The sequence below is a fragment of the Dermacentor andersoni genome, chromosome 10 (genome assembly GCF_023375885.2).
Source record: "Dermacentor andersoni chromosome 10, qqDerAnde1_hic_scaffold, whole genome shotgun sequence".
NCBI lineage: Eukaryota > Metazoa > Arthropoda > Arachnida > Ixodida > Ixodidae > Dermacentor > Dermacentor andersoni.
Genome location: NC_092823.1, coordinates 133,474,342 through 133,490,551, shown reverse-complemented (window position 1 = coordinate 133,490,551; position 16,210 = coordinate 133,474,342). Strand labels below are relative to the sequence as shown.

General features: G+C 48.1%; 1 protein-coding gene across 2 annotated transcripts in view; it reads right to left on the bottom strand.

Annotated features, from left to right (window-relative positions):
* Positions 1–16,210, bottom strand: part of LOC126545093 (uncharacterized) — an 80,787-nt gene that overhangs the window by 44,039 nt on the left and 20,538 nt on the right. For both annotated transcript variants that reach the window (XM_055078238.2, XM_055078239.2), the window contains exon 4: positions 1,950–3,907. In XM_055078238.2, the coding sequence (XP_054934213.1) occupies positions 1,950–3,907 (1,958 nt within the window). The remainder of the gene's footprint in view (positions 1–1,949; positions 3,908–16,210) is intronic.

Below are 16,210 nucleotides of genomic sequence, written 5' to 3'. Positions count from 1 at the left end.
GATTCTGGGTGTAACCAAAATTTCAATAGGGCCTGGTGAGGGTCCCTTTAAGGCACTATGACACTTGGTACTATTCTTTTCTAGGGTGCAATGTTTTATCTTTCATTTAACCTGCCGCGGTTGCTTAGTGGCTGTGGTGTTGGGCTGCTAAGCGCTAAGTCGCGGGGATCGCATCCCATCCACAGCGGCCACATTTTGATGGGGGCGAAATGCGAAAACACCTATGTACTTAGATATTTAGGTGCACATTACAGAAACCCAGGTGGCCCAAATTTCCGAAGTCCCCCCCTATGGCGCGCCTCATAATCAAATCATGGTTTTGGCACGTAAAACCCCATAATTTATTTATCTTTATTTATTTTTAACTTTCATTTAGCACACAGAAAAATAAATATAAAGGACAAGTAAAAAATTCCATGCAAGTACTGCTTCAACACGGTCAGCAGAGCAGGCAACTGGATCTCCATTCTAAAATGATCACTGGCCAGTGGAAAAAATGCCTATTGGACTCCGATAAAGCACTGCACTGGACGCCATGTCGTGCAAAAATGAAAGGTTCCGAAAAGTCATCAAATGTGAGCACAGCGGCACAAGATGTGCGTTGGCCATCAACTAATGCTTTTACTTGCTAGTTCAGTGGTCGTAAATAAAAAAAGAATGAAAGCTTCGAGAAAGCCAGAAAAATGCACCCTTAGAATGAGGAGCATAATGCTCCAGATGACTGATGTTTAGGGTAGTGCTAATAGTAGATTTTGAGTTCGAAGCGAATTCAAAGCAAATAATGATTTTGCCCGAATATTTTCAAATCAAATATTGAATAGTTGCCGTTCAAAAATCTTGGCTGTAAAGTGGCATGCAAGATAATTATTGGACATGTGCAATCATTAAGTGGACTAATTTGTGAGAATGAGACCACAATTAATTCGCGTATGACTTATTTATTGAAACACGGGCTTCGTTTTTAGAGGGAAGTTTGAGAAATACTTCCAAACTGAATGTTTCCAGCTGTCGTTCGTGTCCATCTTGCTGACCAATCAAGCTTCCGCTATTTTGATAATGGTGATGTCATTCACTTATCACTTTCTTTCAGAGTATTATAGCTTAAATTTCTGGAACAGTTTTTATAAGTTTTCTCGCAAATACAAATTCCTAAGAAATTATGAAGGTTATGAGAAATGTTAATGGTATTTATTTTTATACGAAACTTGTTTTTCTAACTTAGTGTCTGGACATGACAGTGGTGAGAAAAGAGTGCAAGCAACCAAGGTGCCAAAATGGGCAACGATGGCACCGGCATATACCGGCGTACCCGGAGCTCGTTGCTCAGCTTCTTTTGCCTGATATGGGGGGGTGGGGGCGAGGTCAACTTACATTCGAGTCAACTTACAGTCGTGTAAATACGGTACCAACACAACATGGCACAGCTGTGTTTCCTGCCTACTGCATCCCGGCGCACACTTTGACAGCTTTTTTGCCCCTCAAGCTTTTCATGCAGAAGGACGCTTGAAATTCCTTTTGTACAACATTATTATAGTTTTTGCTAGATTTCCTAGCCATACAGACTCAATATATATTACTTGGACTGAATGAAAACTTCATTAAATCTAAGCCGCGTCACAAAATTACTTGGTTGAATTGAAAAATTACACGGTTTTCAATGTAACTAAGATGGAGAAATGAAAATAGTTCACTACATCATGAATTTTGTTAAATCGAGGTTTACAGTATTTGCATATGCTAAGTACTCGCACACCCCTATTGAATGGAGGTACACATACATTCAGAAGGTAGTGCACTGCTTGAAAGTGCCTTTCAAAGCTTCCATCCAGTTGACTCTCAGTAAGACAAAGTGACACACTCATAAAGCGACAAGAAATCTGTCTGGATGATGCGAGCCTTATCTAGGCTGGTGGCAACAACGAAGTTGCTAAAATAGAAGGCGCACTTACATGTGGCGGCTCCCCGTTGGGGCGTCCACCAGCTATGACATCGTCTTCATCTTCTCGTGGACCCCTCCATCGCTTCTCCGGAGGAGGGCCACCACTCCATTCGGAGTTCCTGTCATCAGGAGGGCCAGGCCTGCGGTTATCAGGAGGACCAGGCCTACGGTTGTCATGAGGTCCAGGCCTACAGTCGTCAAAAAGGCCCGGTCTCCTGTCGTCGGGAGGGCCCGGCCTCCGGTCGTCGGGCAGTCCGGGCCTGCGGTCATCGGGCAGTCCAGGCCTGCGATCGTCGGGAGGTCCAGGCCTGCGGTCGTCTGGAGGTCCAGGCCTGCGGTCGTCGGGTGGTCCAGGCCTGCGGTCGTCGGGTGGTCCAGGCCTGCGGTCGTCGGGAGGTCCAGGCCTGCGGTCGTCGGGAGGTCCAGGCCTGCGGTCGTCGGGAGGTCCAGGCCTGCGGTCATCAAGAGGCCCAGGCCTCCGGTCATCTGGAGGGCCAGGCCTCCAGTCATCAGGAGGACCAGGTCTTCGGTCATCAGGAGGGCCACCACCCCATTGATTGGGAGGAGGGGGACGCTGGCCAGGAAAGAACCCACCACGGCCTCTGGGTAGCCCCCTGCCCCCACCTCGTTGGTTGGGGTTCTGCCACACATACGGTGATGGGTGCCGCATCCCACCGAACTCTGGCTTGTCTGGAGGGCCTCCAAACTTGCCCGGGGGAGGAGGCCCGAAGTCATGGTGATGGGGTGTTTCAAATTGCTCATGGCCACCTTCGTACTCGTCACCTTCAGGGCCAAAGTCTGGCTCACCTCCAAAGGGTTCTTCGGGAGGGCCCCCACTACCACCAAATGGGCGACCACGCCCCCCACGTCCTGGAGGTCCACCCCGTGGAGGCCTTCCACGTGGCCCATCTCGTCCTCTGAAGGGCCTGCCTCCCCCAAAGCCACCACCATCACCATCACCATCAGCCCCTTCAGGCTGCCCTCCAGGGAAGTGCTGTTGCTGCTGCTGTGGGGACAGAGGGGGGCGGTAGGGTCCAAAGTCAGATGGTCCTCGTGGCCCACCACGTCCTCGTGGCCCACCCCTCGGGCCACCTCTGGGGCTCATGCCTCCCCGTGGACCCATGCCTCCTTGCGGCCCCATACCACCCTGGGGAGCCATGCCTCCTCGTGGCCCCATACCACCTTGCGGCCCCATGCCACCTTGTGGCCCCATACCACCCTGGGGACCCATGCCCCCGTGTGGTGGTCCCTGCAGGGGCATGCCCCCTCGTGGGCCCATTCCTCCTCGCGGGCCCATGCCCATGCCCCCCCTAGGACCCATGCCTCGATGCAGTGGTCCCATGCCTGAGGGAGGGCCTTGCTCTTGCTGGGACGGAGGGGGACCCTGGTGTTGCATCATGCCTGGCATACCCTGAGGAGCCATGCCCTGTGGCATCATGCCCGCACCCATCATTCCTTGGGACATCATGCCCTGTGGTCCCATTCCCTGTGCCATCATTCCCTGTGGTGGCATGCCTTGTGGGGTCATGCCCTGGTGTGGCATTCCCTGGGGAGTCATACCCTGTGGGGCCATTCCATGTGGCGCCATGCCCTGGTGTCCCATGCCCTGCGGCATCATGCCCTGGGGAACCATTGCCTGTGGCATCATGCCTTGTGGAGCCATGCCTTGTGGCATCATGGCTGCAGCTTGGGGCACCATAGCTGCCTGATGAGGCATCATTGCTGCTGCAGCTTGGGGCACCAGTGCCTGCTGTTGCATGAGGGCTTGCTGATGCTGTTGTTGCTGAGCTAACACTTGTTGCTGAGCAAGGGCCTGCTGATGGGCCAACATTTGCTGCTGTTGCTGTTGCTGCTGCTGTTGTTGTTGTTGCTGCTGTTGCTGCTGCAATGGGGCAGCTGCAGCACCGCCTGCCGCAGGAGCACTGGTTGCTGGAGGTGCCTGACCAGCTGGCTGACCCGTTGCTGCACCTGTGTGTAAAGTCCTCTCGAGTTAAGATTGCCAACAAACAGAACAGCACAAAAATGATATGCCTTTCAGGTGCTGCATGAAAAACGGTACCCCAAGACAGCGCCTCAAAAGTGAATTACAATGAAAATTAAGGCATCAAAATCATGTTACAGACATCTGATTGGATCTATGCTCTGAAAGTTGATTAACAAATTCAAAGTGTGCTAGAGAAAACAGATGGAACATAGACATCTGGGCGCCAGTAAGTGGTTAGGTTTAAACATGCTGTATTTTCTTTTATTCTTTTTTTACTGTAATAATCTACATTAGGCAGGTTCCTTAAGTGGCTAGGCACACTCTAAATGCATAACAAATTGCATGGATGAAATTGACCATTGTTTTTTCATACTCCAAGTATCCTTAGCATCTCTGTACAAAACAAAATGCCCTGAAGTTGAATTCTTTATCCGTCTCGCTCCTTTGTGTGTTCGATGATGCTGAAGATACAATGAGTTAAAACTTAGTTTTCAAGACAGAATTAATTTGTATTCCCCAATAAGTGTTTATTAATACTAACTACAAATGGCTTTGTGTGCAGGAGCCAGTGCAGATTAATTTTGATCAGCTACGATTACAAGTCTCAAGGCAACCACATTTTGCGTTCCACCCCCTATGCATAAGAGTCACCTCTGCGGCTGAGATCCTAAATTACAAGTACTCAGCCGAAGAGCACAGCTAAGTGCACTGTTCTGTAACATGATGACACTGCGCTGTAGAAAGATAGGATGGACGAAGTGTCATACAGTGTTTCTCTGGCACGAGACATCAAACAAATGGGTTTTTTTCATGCTTACTGTCAACTACTGCACAAGCACCACTCCACTCCCCACTTTCCCCTCCCCTCAGGGAATAATACAGTCGCTGACTGATTTTCCGGACTCCAAAAATTCGGACATGCGCGATTATTCGGTCTGCTTCACGGCACCGCCATTCTCCCCATAGATCATAATGTATAACAATTGCCGAAAGCTCCAACACCTTGCAACCTCTCGTTTGATTTTTCGGACACTCCTTGAGCCAACTCGATCGAGAGCACCATGCACCGACTCTGACCGCTGCATGGTTCGACTTGCTGAACGCCATTTTTGTTTTGAACAGAGCCTCCTTGCTGCCCCACGAAGTGGCGCTACTGCAAATCCCCACTCATATTCATCGTTTCTGCCAGGTTTCTGCCCGGTTCAATAGAGTGGCTCTACAGCAGTTCTGGTTTCAGCTTAGTAAGCCATGTCAAGACAATCCAGCAGCTGATTTGTTTCTTTGCGCACGACGCTGCGAGTAGGCCACGTTTTTCATTTGTGCGACTGGTGTTAGCATGGTGGTGTTTGCTTTGTGTGTTGTGTTGAGGTTCCGGTGATACAACGCGGCATACGGAAACATCGCGTCAAGTGTCTAATGGCGCTGACAGTGCCCACGCAGACTGCGCTGGGGAATGCCGGCAAGCGGGTGCCGGGAGGCCTAAGATGTGTCGCCTTCCGATGTGCTCCCTACTGACGCGGAAAACGTTCTGCTGAGACCTGCGCAGTGGTTGCAGTGCGATTCGGGACACCGTCTCATTTGACAGTTTCATAGGGGCTGACACTGCTGTACTGACATGCGCAGAACTCAACGACGGCGAGATCATTTGTCAGGTTTCTGCTGCACCGCCGGACGATGACTCTTGAGTCGGAAGATGACGCACCATGTGCCACGCTTCCATCGCATGCGGCGCGTGTACAAGTGGTGACTGTGCTTTCAGCTGCCTATAGTGACCGTACGACCCTCTCCGAGATTCAGGCTTATCTGACTGCACGTAAACGGAACAGCATGCAACGGCACATTCACAATTTCGTCAAGCCTACTGCCGAGCCCGAATAAGTGCGTGGAAATAAAGGATTTCATTTTGTTTTCTTAATCTGCTTTTTTCGGACACCTGTTTATTCGGACATTTCCGCAGTCCCCGTGAGATCCAATAAATGGTCGGCGACTGTATATGGATTGTTGGGGAAGCGGCCCTAATTCAGATTTACCCCCAAATTCAAGATCGCAGCCAAAAAGACCTTCACTCTGAAAAAAACAACTGCAAACTGTAATTAAAGGGACACTAAAGGCTAACGTGGGTTGCTAAAATACCATTCCATAAACCTCGCAGTGCTTGTTTCGTGCCAAGAAAAGGCTTAGTTTATTAGAAAATTGCATCTGAAGGGTCTGCCATATGCTTAGTGCAATTCAAATCACCCGTCCCCTAGCGGAAAATGGCGTTGGTGCATACGGCATCACCACCTTTTACTGCCATTAGTGAATAAACAGGCGCCAGACAGGCGGTGCTGCATCTGAAGGGTCTGCCATATGCTTAGTGCAATTCAAATCACCCGTCCCCTAGCGGAAAATGGCAATGGTGCATACGGCATCACCACCTTTTACTGCCATTAGTGAGTAAACAGGCGCCAGACAGGCGGTGCTACATTTTTCTGTGGAAATCTCAAAGATGTGGCCATGGTGAAATCAAGCCAAGACAGAGAAGTGGATTCACCGCTGCAGCTGCTCTTGGTCAAGAGGCATGGACTGTTCGGGAATTCCGCGACATCACATGGATGTGACATTCTGTTAATTGCAGTTAGTGCAAGTTTCTGCACTAACACAAGTGCAATACAGTAAAACCTCGTTAAACCGTACCCGCTTAAACAGTAGTTTCATTTTAAAAGTAGAAAAGTCAAATCCACGACTCAGCGACCATTGAACATAATGTGTTTTGTATCCACATAAACCGTACCAGCTCATTGCGTACACATCTGTTAAAACGTAGCGTTTCCACTTTTCGTCGCGCAAACACGGCGGTGCGTTGTCTCCATCGAGCGGCCCGGCAGAACAACAAGCCTCAGAGATCGAAACAACGTCCTCCAAGCGCCTGTGCGTTTGCGCGTGAAGCCACATCAACATCATTTCGGCGCCGTGGCAGAGATGCCAGAAAGCATTGTGGCGTCGTGCAAGCGAGGACTCGCGTCATGCGGAGGCTCGAATAAAAAAAAACACAGAGTGCTCAGCATAGAAGAAAAATTAGACATTGCCTGTACTATCGAACGTAACACAGAGAAGTCGGCGCTGGCACACGACAGGGATCTGCTGTTGACTACGGTGAGTGGCATTTGTAATGCAAAGAAGGTGCTCGGCAGCGCTGCTGCGACCACGAAGAGATGTCGGCTACAAGGTTCAACTTTTCGCCATGGTTGCCTCTGCTGTTGCCGAAGTGTCGACTAGCGACAGTGATGAGGACGGCGCAGAAAGCAACAGCACGGGCGATTTAGGCCCGACAGTGGCAGAAGCTGCGTGTTACGTCAGCCTCATGAATGCAATCGTTGCGACGAAAACAGTACCCGCCAATGAAAAAGGCGCCCCGGGACTTCTACAGCACTACTGCGCGTGTGCACGGAGAATACGTAACGCCAATGAGGTATCTGCCATGCCAGTGTTTGCCGAGAAGAGGGGGCTGGCTGAAAAGCTGGCACGAAGCTTCAGTAAGTTTGAGGCCGCTGTCGTTGTGCTAGGCCGCCGCGGAATCAAACGAAAATAATACTTTTGTCGCGCAAAGTGAATAAATACTGCATGTTTTTTCCCCCTTTCATCGCACTCTGAGTTCCGTTTTCAACAGGTAAGTGGGCGATCTCATACTAATTCGGTTAAACAGTATGACCGTTTAGTATGTACTTTTTCCGAGTTCCGGCCAACTACAGTTTAACGAGGTTTCACTGTACAATTACTTTTATTACGAGTGGTTGCGTGCTATTGACAGTATTATAATGAGGAGTGCCTTCATAAATGGGCTAGTACTTAAATGTTACGGGGGCGTCTCTAATCATGTCCCGCATTTACCTCAATTTCCTGACTACCAAAGCAATGATAGTGCAGCTTTGAACGTTCTCAAGCATTAATCTATTACTTTAGCTTGATTTAATATTCGCCTTTAATGTCCTTTTAAAGAGCTTTATTTGAGAGAATGCCTTTTAACTACAGTGGAAGCCTTCAAAACACTTCTCAGCATGCGAACCAAAAAACAAATGAAGGCATGTGGCTTGCATTATTAAGTTCCAACAAGTACCACACAGCACGCCGTATACAGAAGCTTCAAGTGTATTGTAGATGCCACAATCTTCAAACAAGATTACAACGGCCTCTTCTGTAATGGCGGCTATATGACAGCAGCACGCCCTCAGACTCAAAGCCGAGGGCATACTGCCACCGCTGCTTACACAGCCTTTAGGTGTCCTCTCTTTGAGCATCCACATATACCTTATTTATTCAAATCTAGGCCAACAGTTTCTTTTTTTTTTTTCATATAATCATATACCAAACAAACTCCAGAGTCGGCTTAGATTTGAGGATTTTAAAAGATGCTCTAGTTTTAAATTGAAAGTTATAAATATGGTGCATAGCTAGTGTCATCTAGAAAAGTCAGTGTCGCAGCTGCTACTAGTCGCAGAAGTAGCCAACTGAAGTATACGAGCGATGTCACCATTTTGACCTGTGTCGTATCGGCATGCGGTGCGGTGTTATCATAATGGCACCAAAAAGGCAATGCCACTAAGCTGCCACTTTGAAACGAAAAGTTGTGCTAGCCGCATGGGCACCATCAAACGTTCAAGCCAGGTGGGACTTTGGCATCAAAGAAGAAAATGTCTGGCGTTGGAGGGGGGAACGGGAGATCCTCTTTGTGTACATTGGCTGCGACAAGGAGATGACAGTGATAAGGAAGATAGCGACGTAGAATGAGCTTGGCACGCGCATATTCAATAAATGCTGCTTTCATTTTGTGAATGCTGTCCTGTAACTGTTCGGCCTACATTTGAGGCAAGTTGTTTTTTTTTCTTCTAGTAATTACAATTACAATAATTGAATTACAAGCGGCTGCTTGCAACCGCGCCTCTCAAATATTGCGCCACACAGCAAGAGTGACCGCCAAAGTGGAGCTGCATCACGTTCCATATAAAGTACAAGTGCGACAAAATCCTATGCCGCCCCGCGCACTGTGTGCTTTAGGTGCAAGTGAAAGTGAGCGAGGGGCTGACAATAAAGATGGTGGCTTCACAAGTGCCGCTTTTCAGCATGAGCAAAGGGAAAGAGGAGGAGAGGAGCGAGCTCACGGTAACACGATCAAGTGTGCGAGGTAGAGTGGAGGGTAAGTAGGTGAACGTCTCAGCCGTTGCTGCGCATGGCTGTAAGCGCAGCTGAGCACATATGCAGACGCGCACCATGCTTAAGAGGTAATCTGCCGCATGTGCGAAGACTGGGCGTGTTGAGACAGCATGGCATGTTAGCTTACCACACATTTAGTATTGGAAATTGCATAATCTCGAGTGTCCGTGACCCGTTGGAGTGTGAGGCAAACGAAGCATTCGCTCCCCACTGCCAGCACTTTCCCTGATAGCATTGTCTCAATGCGGGTAACGCTATCAGCCACGGAGGCAGAATGCACGCGAAAGTGTGGCTGGCTTGGCTTAATTCGTACCGCCGAGAAGGTATCGTCGACGTGTGTGGCAGGAAACTCTATCATTCGTCGCCAACTCGAAATTGATCAAAATGAATTGTTTTTTTTTTCATTGAAATTTGCTTTGTTCGATTGCCTGATAATTCAGAAAATTCTGTGATGACCACATTCCATGCCAATAGGTGAGTATACCTATTTGCACAAAAGGTCGAATTTGAATAAAACGAAATTTCAATGTAATGAAGCAAATTGCCGATTTACTTCGTTATATCGAAGTTTAACTATATTAAGCACGAGACACACGGTGCAATTTTGCGTCCTATCCATCGTACGACCATTCGTATTGGCAGTCGCACTCAACAGGTGCTCAAAATATTCCACTGCGCATGCGACCAACTTGCTGGATATTGTCGCACGACTGCCACGTCAGTGGGACGGCCGCAGCCAATGACAGCGCCGCTAGTGTGTGCATCATCGCCATTTGGCAGACTCTGCAGAGCGAGGCCAGCAACAAGGCCCTCGCCACTCCAATCGTCCCGGTGCTTTTTTTTTTCTCCCTCATCGAGACGCTGGTCTTTTTCACTGCTGACGGTGGCACATAAGTTGCAACAATTTGTTTCTGACATGAAATAACTTATGAAATAAAGTGACGTCATAAGTGTGCATGCTATAAGATGTTACTCATAGTAAATCGTTGAAGTGGTCAGCGCAGATGGCGCAGCAATCACTAATGCGAAGCAGCTGGCCCAACTGGCACGTCTTGTCATCGCTACCAGCGGCGTCTGGAAAATTAATTGTATTTTCACTGAAGAGCAACATAAATGTTCAGACGTAGACAGTGCTCATGAATATGGGCACTTTATTACGAACTGCGGACAGAGGGCAAGAGCTGTCAGCCTCGGATCTGATGGCCAGCGAGCTAGGCCTATACTGTCTCCCAGCGATCGCATGTTAAGACTTGTTTGCTCGTTCACTTCCGTCAGCATTGATAATATCAAACGTATTGCAATTTAAGCGCAACATAATTGTGTACGCGTTGTGCTGACCAATATAGACACTCCGTTACGAGCTGCATACGATCGTATCGCAAGCGCCACCGGTGTCGGGATTCGACAGTCCAGCGAGCTAGGCCGACGCACTGCCGACGCAGCATTGTGGAAAATTGTGAAAACAGTCTACGCTGCTCGCATAGACGTGTTTATATTGGCATCGTTTTTTTAAAACAAGAGAGCTGTGCAAATACGTTTGTTTTCATTTTTTTGCGAAGTTATGCAGTATTCCGAGCGTCCACGCAGGAGCGCCGGTTTGGGGCGGGGCTGCGCGCCGCTCATTCATCCGTACCGTGTGTCCCGAATCGTCGTATGCAGCAAGTCAGACACAAAGCACTGTACGAAGGATCACACACATAATTGCACCATGTGTCTCGAGCTTTATAGCAAAATATGCGGTAGAAATCGAGAAAACAGCATTTTCCTAATGTGCCGTCATCAAAAACTGCAAGGAAATCCAGCTTCGGAATGTGCCATCGTACCACAGATCACGCAGCTTTTTGTTGCATGGAGGAGGGGTGTAACATGATTGCGCTAGCCTCAGCAAGCCGAAAGTCGTCACCTTGTGTTCTGAGTTATGCGCACCATATTGTAGCCTTATGCGGTGCGACATTGTTATGCTGTTGAGACGCACCTGTTGAGTTCTCGCCAGTCTGCTGAGAGGCCATGAGCACTTTGAGCAGAACGACACCGCCGACTGGCACAGTCTGCCTTAACAATAGGCCGGCACGGCCTTAAATATGTACAGAGTCCTTGGCTCGCCAGTCCATCCTTGGGCACAAGAAGGGACACATTTTTTTTTCCCATGGTAAAGTAGTCGCTGCGGGCCCAGGATGCTCGCTTAATCGCCTGCAAATGTTTGCGGGGGCAAAAGGCGTCACTGTTTCCCAGAAGACGTCACCAAACGGGACGAATCGTCAAAAGGGTGGCTTGGTTGTCTGCACACGTTTGCAGAGCAAAAGATTTCCTCATTTCCCAGAAACTGCCCTGAGACACAACTAGTCATCCTTGAGGTGGTCCTCGGAATGCTGGGCACAATGACAGTTACCAGACAGCCTTGGTGCTTGTCTGCTGGTTAAGCAGCGAGCCGCGTCTATGTACCATATTTACTTGCATAATGATCGCACTTCTTGGTAAAAAAAATTGACGCAAATTCAGGAGTGCAATCGTTACGTGGGTTAAAAATTTCCCATGAAAAACATTTTCTTTTTTCGTCCCGCATTTGCTGTGGGATGACAAGCAGGCGGCTGTCGCTGTCAGTGCGGGACCCCGAAAAAAAGAAGTAGTTTAATGACTGGAAAATGTAGAGAGGTCGGCCGGAAAATGGAGCATCTAGCCTGCTACTCTACGTAAGGGAAGGGGAATAGGGGAAGAAAAAGGGTCCCAATGGAGGTTAATAATGGGAGGAACGAAGTGAAGGACACACTGCATAAATGTTATCACAAGTGTGAGTCAAACAAAAATGGCGGCCGGAGGAGCAAGCCGAACGTGCCAAACGCGATTTTTTTTTTTTTTTCTCGTGAGTACATTACCCGCATTGAAACAGTTTCTTCTGTATCAGTAATGAATATTATCGTTAATATCAGCAAGTTTGCGACAATAACGTAGCCATGTCCACTTTGAGGGGACAGAAACAGAGATGGGTGCGCTTAGCTGCCAGTGACATAGAAACACATGGTGGGCATGCTGCGGAAACTGCGGGATTTGTTTTCACTGCTATCCTAATACGGCACGTTTCCGCTAAGGGTGAGCGAATATCTTAGCTGCATTACAAGCGTCGGCGTATCAATAGGGTACACTTCTAATGTAACAGTGTAAACGTGGCCACTATCTTTGAAGATTGCGATTTATTGCGTGCCCACGAGTGCAGAGGAGAAGAATCGAAAGGCGCCCTTTATGTTGTTGTTGACCAAAACCATTATGAAGCCTACAAATAATAAAGCCGAGGCAAATTTTGTTGTACAGTAAAACTTCGTTAAACCCTACCCACTTAACAGTAGTTTCGTTTTAAGGGGGGACACGGCTCTTTGCGGCGAAAAAATTGCGAAAAAATCGATTTTTTGAAAACAAAATTTTCGATATCTACAGCTAATATTCCTTTAATTCACCAAGTTTCGAATCTCGGGGAAGAGTATTTCGTCCGCAATATCAATTTATAACATCACTGTGAGCTGAATTCCGCGCAGAAACAGCCCTTTTTAGCGCGGCGCGTAGCTCTTTTTCTACGCGCGCGATCGCAGCCATCTTGGTCTCGTTGGAAAGAGGAGCCTTCCTTCTTTAATTTCCCGCCAAAAGTGACTCCGTCGGTACGCCAGTGACGTTGAAATCCGGGGAGAAAAAAGCCCGAACGCGCGATCCGATTCGTTGACTAGCGCACGTGACCAAAAACGCGCGCTGTGGTTGGCTGCGCGAGGTTCCCATCGTCTGCTCCACTCCGCAGGCGACGCGACTGCGCGTCTCGTAGGTTTGTTGGCACCATGTCCAACGATGTCCGATCCACCGGGAAAGCTTGCCACGAGGCACAAGTTCGGCAAAAAGAAGAAGCGATCAGCTTATAACTTTCAAAAGCGCTCCATTCCTTCTGAAAGCATCGAGAGTAGCTCGCCGCCAACCGCAAATGATGCCGAAACCGCGGACGATGCCGAAGTAGGCCTAGCCAGCTCACAAATGAGTGAAATCGTTACGGACAGCGGCCGCGTTCGGCGTGACACGGCAATGTTGCAGCGTGCGGATTTGTTGCAGAGGGAGATGAATGCTCAAAAAAAACTTCGAGTTCTCGTGTCAACGCCAGCAACAACGCGGGTGTTGGATTTGCTCACTCGCGCCGACGGCGTTGCAGCCGCGCCAGTCGACGCCGAGGTAGGCTTCGCTTTCCTCAGTAGGACTCCGTGAGCGGACTGATGTCAAGTACAAGGTGTGCGGCGGCAGCGTCGCAGTAGGCAAAAGCGAACGGTAATCTGGCCTCGCCATAAAGATCGTTATCACGTGCGCGTGTTGCGGCGATATCGCGTCGGCATGGAGCTCGACCCTCGTGAACAACCTCGCCGCGCGCGCGATGCAAGACACCGGGAATCGGCGAACGGCGCTAAACGATGTTTTTGCCGCATTTGGGTGGTCGTGTTCAGAGCGACTACGTTCCTGGTGGCTTTTAGCCACTTTCACTGCAAAGTAATGCAAAATTATTTCTGCACTTTTGATTAAAAGTGAATGTATTCCTTTTTTCTCGTTTTCTCAAAACGACATTTTTGATGGTAGTGTAGTTTTGGAGTGACGATATCTCTGGTTCTACTCATCTTATTGCAATAATTCTTTTTTCATCAGAAAGGTGGACAAATTGGGAGTGCAGTAGGCCTAAAATGTGAACAAACATCATTACAGAAATTTTGAAAAAGTAATAATTTCTCCAGGGCTTCACTAATGCCTTCTGCTTACAAAAGTTTGACATGCTGTAACTTCGGCATAAATCAGTTTAGAACATTCATTCTTGTAGCACTGCAACCTCTGATCATTCAACATCATTTTGATGTGCCAGTCTCCTTCATTAACAGCCAGCATTGTAGAGAGAACTTGCCTCCAAATTAGTCCATAGAAAAAAACATGAATTGCTTATATTTTGAAAAGTACTTGTTGCATGGGAAAACCAATTGAATATTTGAAATCAGCATGTCAAAATACATAAGTGATGGAAGTTTTATCAAATTGTGGCCACAAATAAAAAATAAAAATTTAAGTGGGGTGTCCCCCCTTAAAAGTAGTAAAGTCAGAGTAGTAGTAAGTAAGTAAGTAGTAAAGTCAGCGGCCATTGAACATAATGCGTTTTGTATCCGCATAAACTGTACCATCTTATTGAGTACGCATCGGTTAAAACGTAGCGTTTCCACTTTTCGTCGAGCAAACACGGCGGTGCTTCATCTCCATCAGGCGGCCCAGCAGAACAACAAGCCTCAGAGATCGGAACAACGGCCTCCAAGCGCCCTGTGCATTTGCATGTGAAGCAACATCAACATCATTTTGACGCTGTGCCAGAGAGCGTTGCGGCTTCGTGCTAGCGAGGGCTCGCGTCATGCCGAAACTCGGATAAAAGACGCCGGGTGCTCAGCATAGAAGAAAAATTATACATCGTCCGTGCTATCGAACGTGACATGAAGTCGGCGCTGGCATGCGACAGCGATCTGCTGTTGACTACGGTGTGTGGCATTTGGAATGCGAAGAAGTTGCTCGGCAGCGCTGCTGCGACCGCAAAGAGATGTTGGCTACGAGGTTCGACTGCCATGCGAGTGTTTGCCGAGAAGAGGGGGCTGGCTGAAAAGCTGGCACGCAGCTTCAGTAAGTTTGAGGCCGCTGTCGTGCTAGGCTGCCGCGGTATTAAACGAAAATAACACTTTTGTCAAGCGAAGTGAATAAATACTGCACGTTTTTTTCCCCTTTCATCTCACTCTCCCCGAGTTCCGTTTTCGACAGGTAAGTGGGTGATCTCATGCTATTTCGGTTAAACAGTACTACCGTTTAGTACGCATTTTTTCCGAACTCCGGCCAAGTACGGTTTAACGAGGTTTCACTGTAGCTTTTCTTTTCATGGAAGTGCGGAAAGTGATGAAAGGAATGAAATGGGACATCTGCTTAATGTTGGGTGCGTGCAGACCGCTTGGTGTGTCTTCAAGAGTCATTCGCGTAGCAGTCAACAGATGGTAAGTGCGATCATCATTAGCCAGACTTGGCACACGACATAGCGCTGCGACAAGTGCAGGGTGCCATCATTACACGGGAAAGAAAAAAAATCGAATTTTGACGACAAAATTCAGGGGTGCGATCATTACGCGAGTGCGATCATTATGCGTGTAAATACGGTAATGTGTGTTGGTGCGATGCGTTACCTGACTGACACAACACAGACTCGACTGCTTCACATGCTTGAACCTTCACTAACTTCGATATGTTTTTCACGCCTTACCATGTACAACTATTCCGAATTTCCTGCAGCAGATGCAATCAAAGCAAGCCAACTAGAGTCTATGGCTTGCTTAGCACGTGACTAAGGCCTATTTCTCCTTTATATTTTCTATGACTAGGCTTCAAGATTGTCACGTAACACTCCCGCCTAATGTATTCCCTCCTCCACGTTTCATTGTCATAGTGCCACCAGCTTTATATCACCATAAACAGACGAGATCAAAGCTTGAGATAGTCGCCGCATCGTACTTCTGTACACAAAAGCAAAAACAATGGTCGCGAAAAGAGAAAACTAGCATTACAGTCTTGAGATATTGAGATTAAAATCTCAAGATCAGCCTTGTTATCTCAAATTTCTTTAGTTGCTCCGTCCTAGCTGCTGCGTGATCGTGATCGGGACACGATTTTCGCAAGACAAGAAGCTCCGTTTACTTTTCTTTGCAGCGCCAAAGCTATTTCGCATCATTGTGCGACTGATGAGGGCAAAGGTAGTTTCTGTCAATGGGCACTGTAGATAAGAAAAGCCTGGAATGCCAAGATACCCATGGAAGTGAACATCGCTGACCGCAGATATGTTCACTGATAACATCGCTGACCTTCTCAGATAAGATTGCAAAGAGTTTGAAAATGGCCAACAGGCTGCATGATATTGCTAAAGAATGCCAAGGATTGCAGTGAACTGTAAAGAAAACATGGCCTCACTGGTAAAGGACTGCTGTCCTGACAGGTTTTAGACGCTCTAAGGCTTTCTTGCAATGATTCTGACAAAAAAAAAGAGAACTTTGGGCAACGTTTTCTCAGCTGTT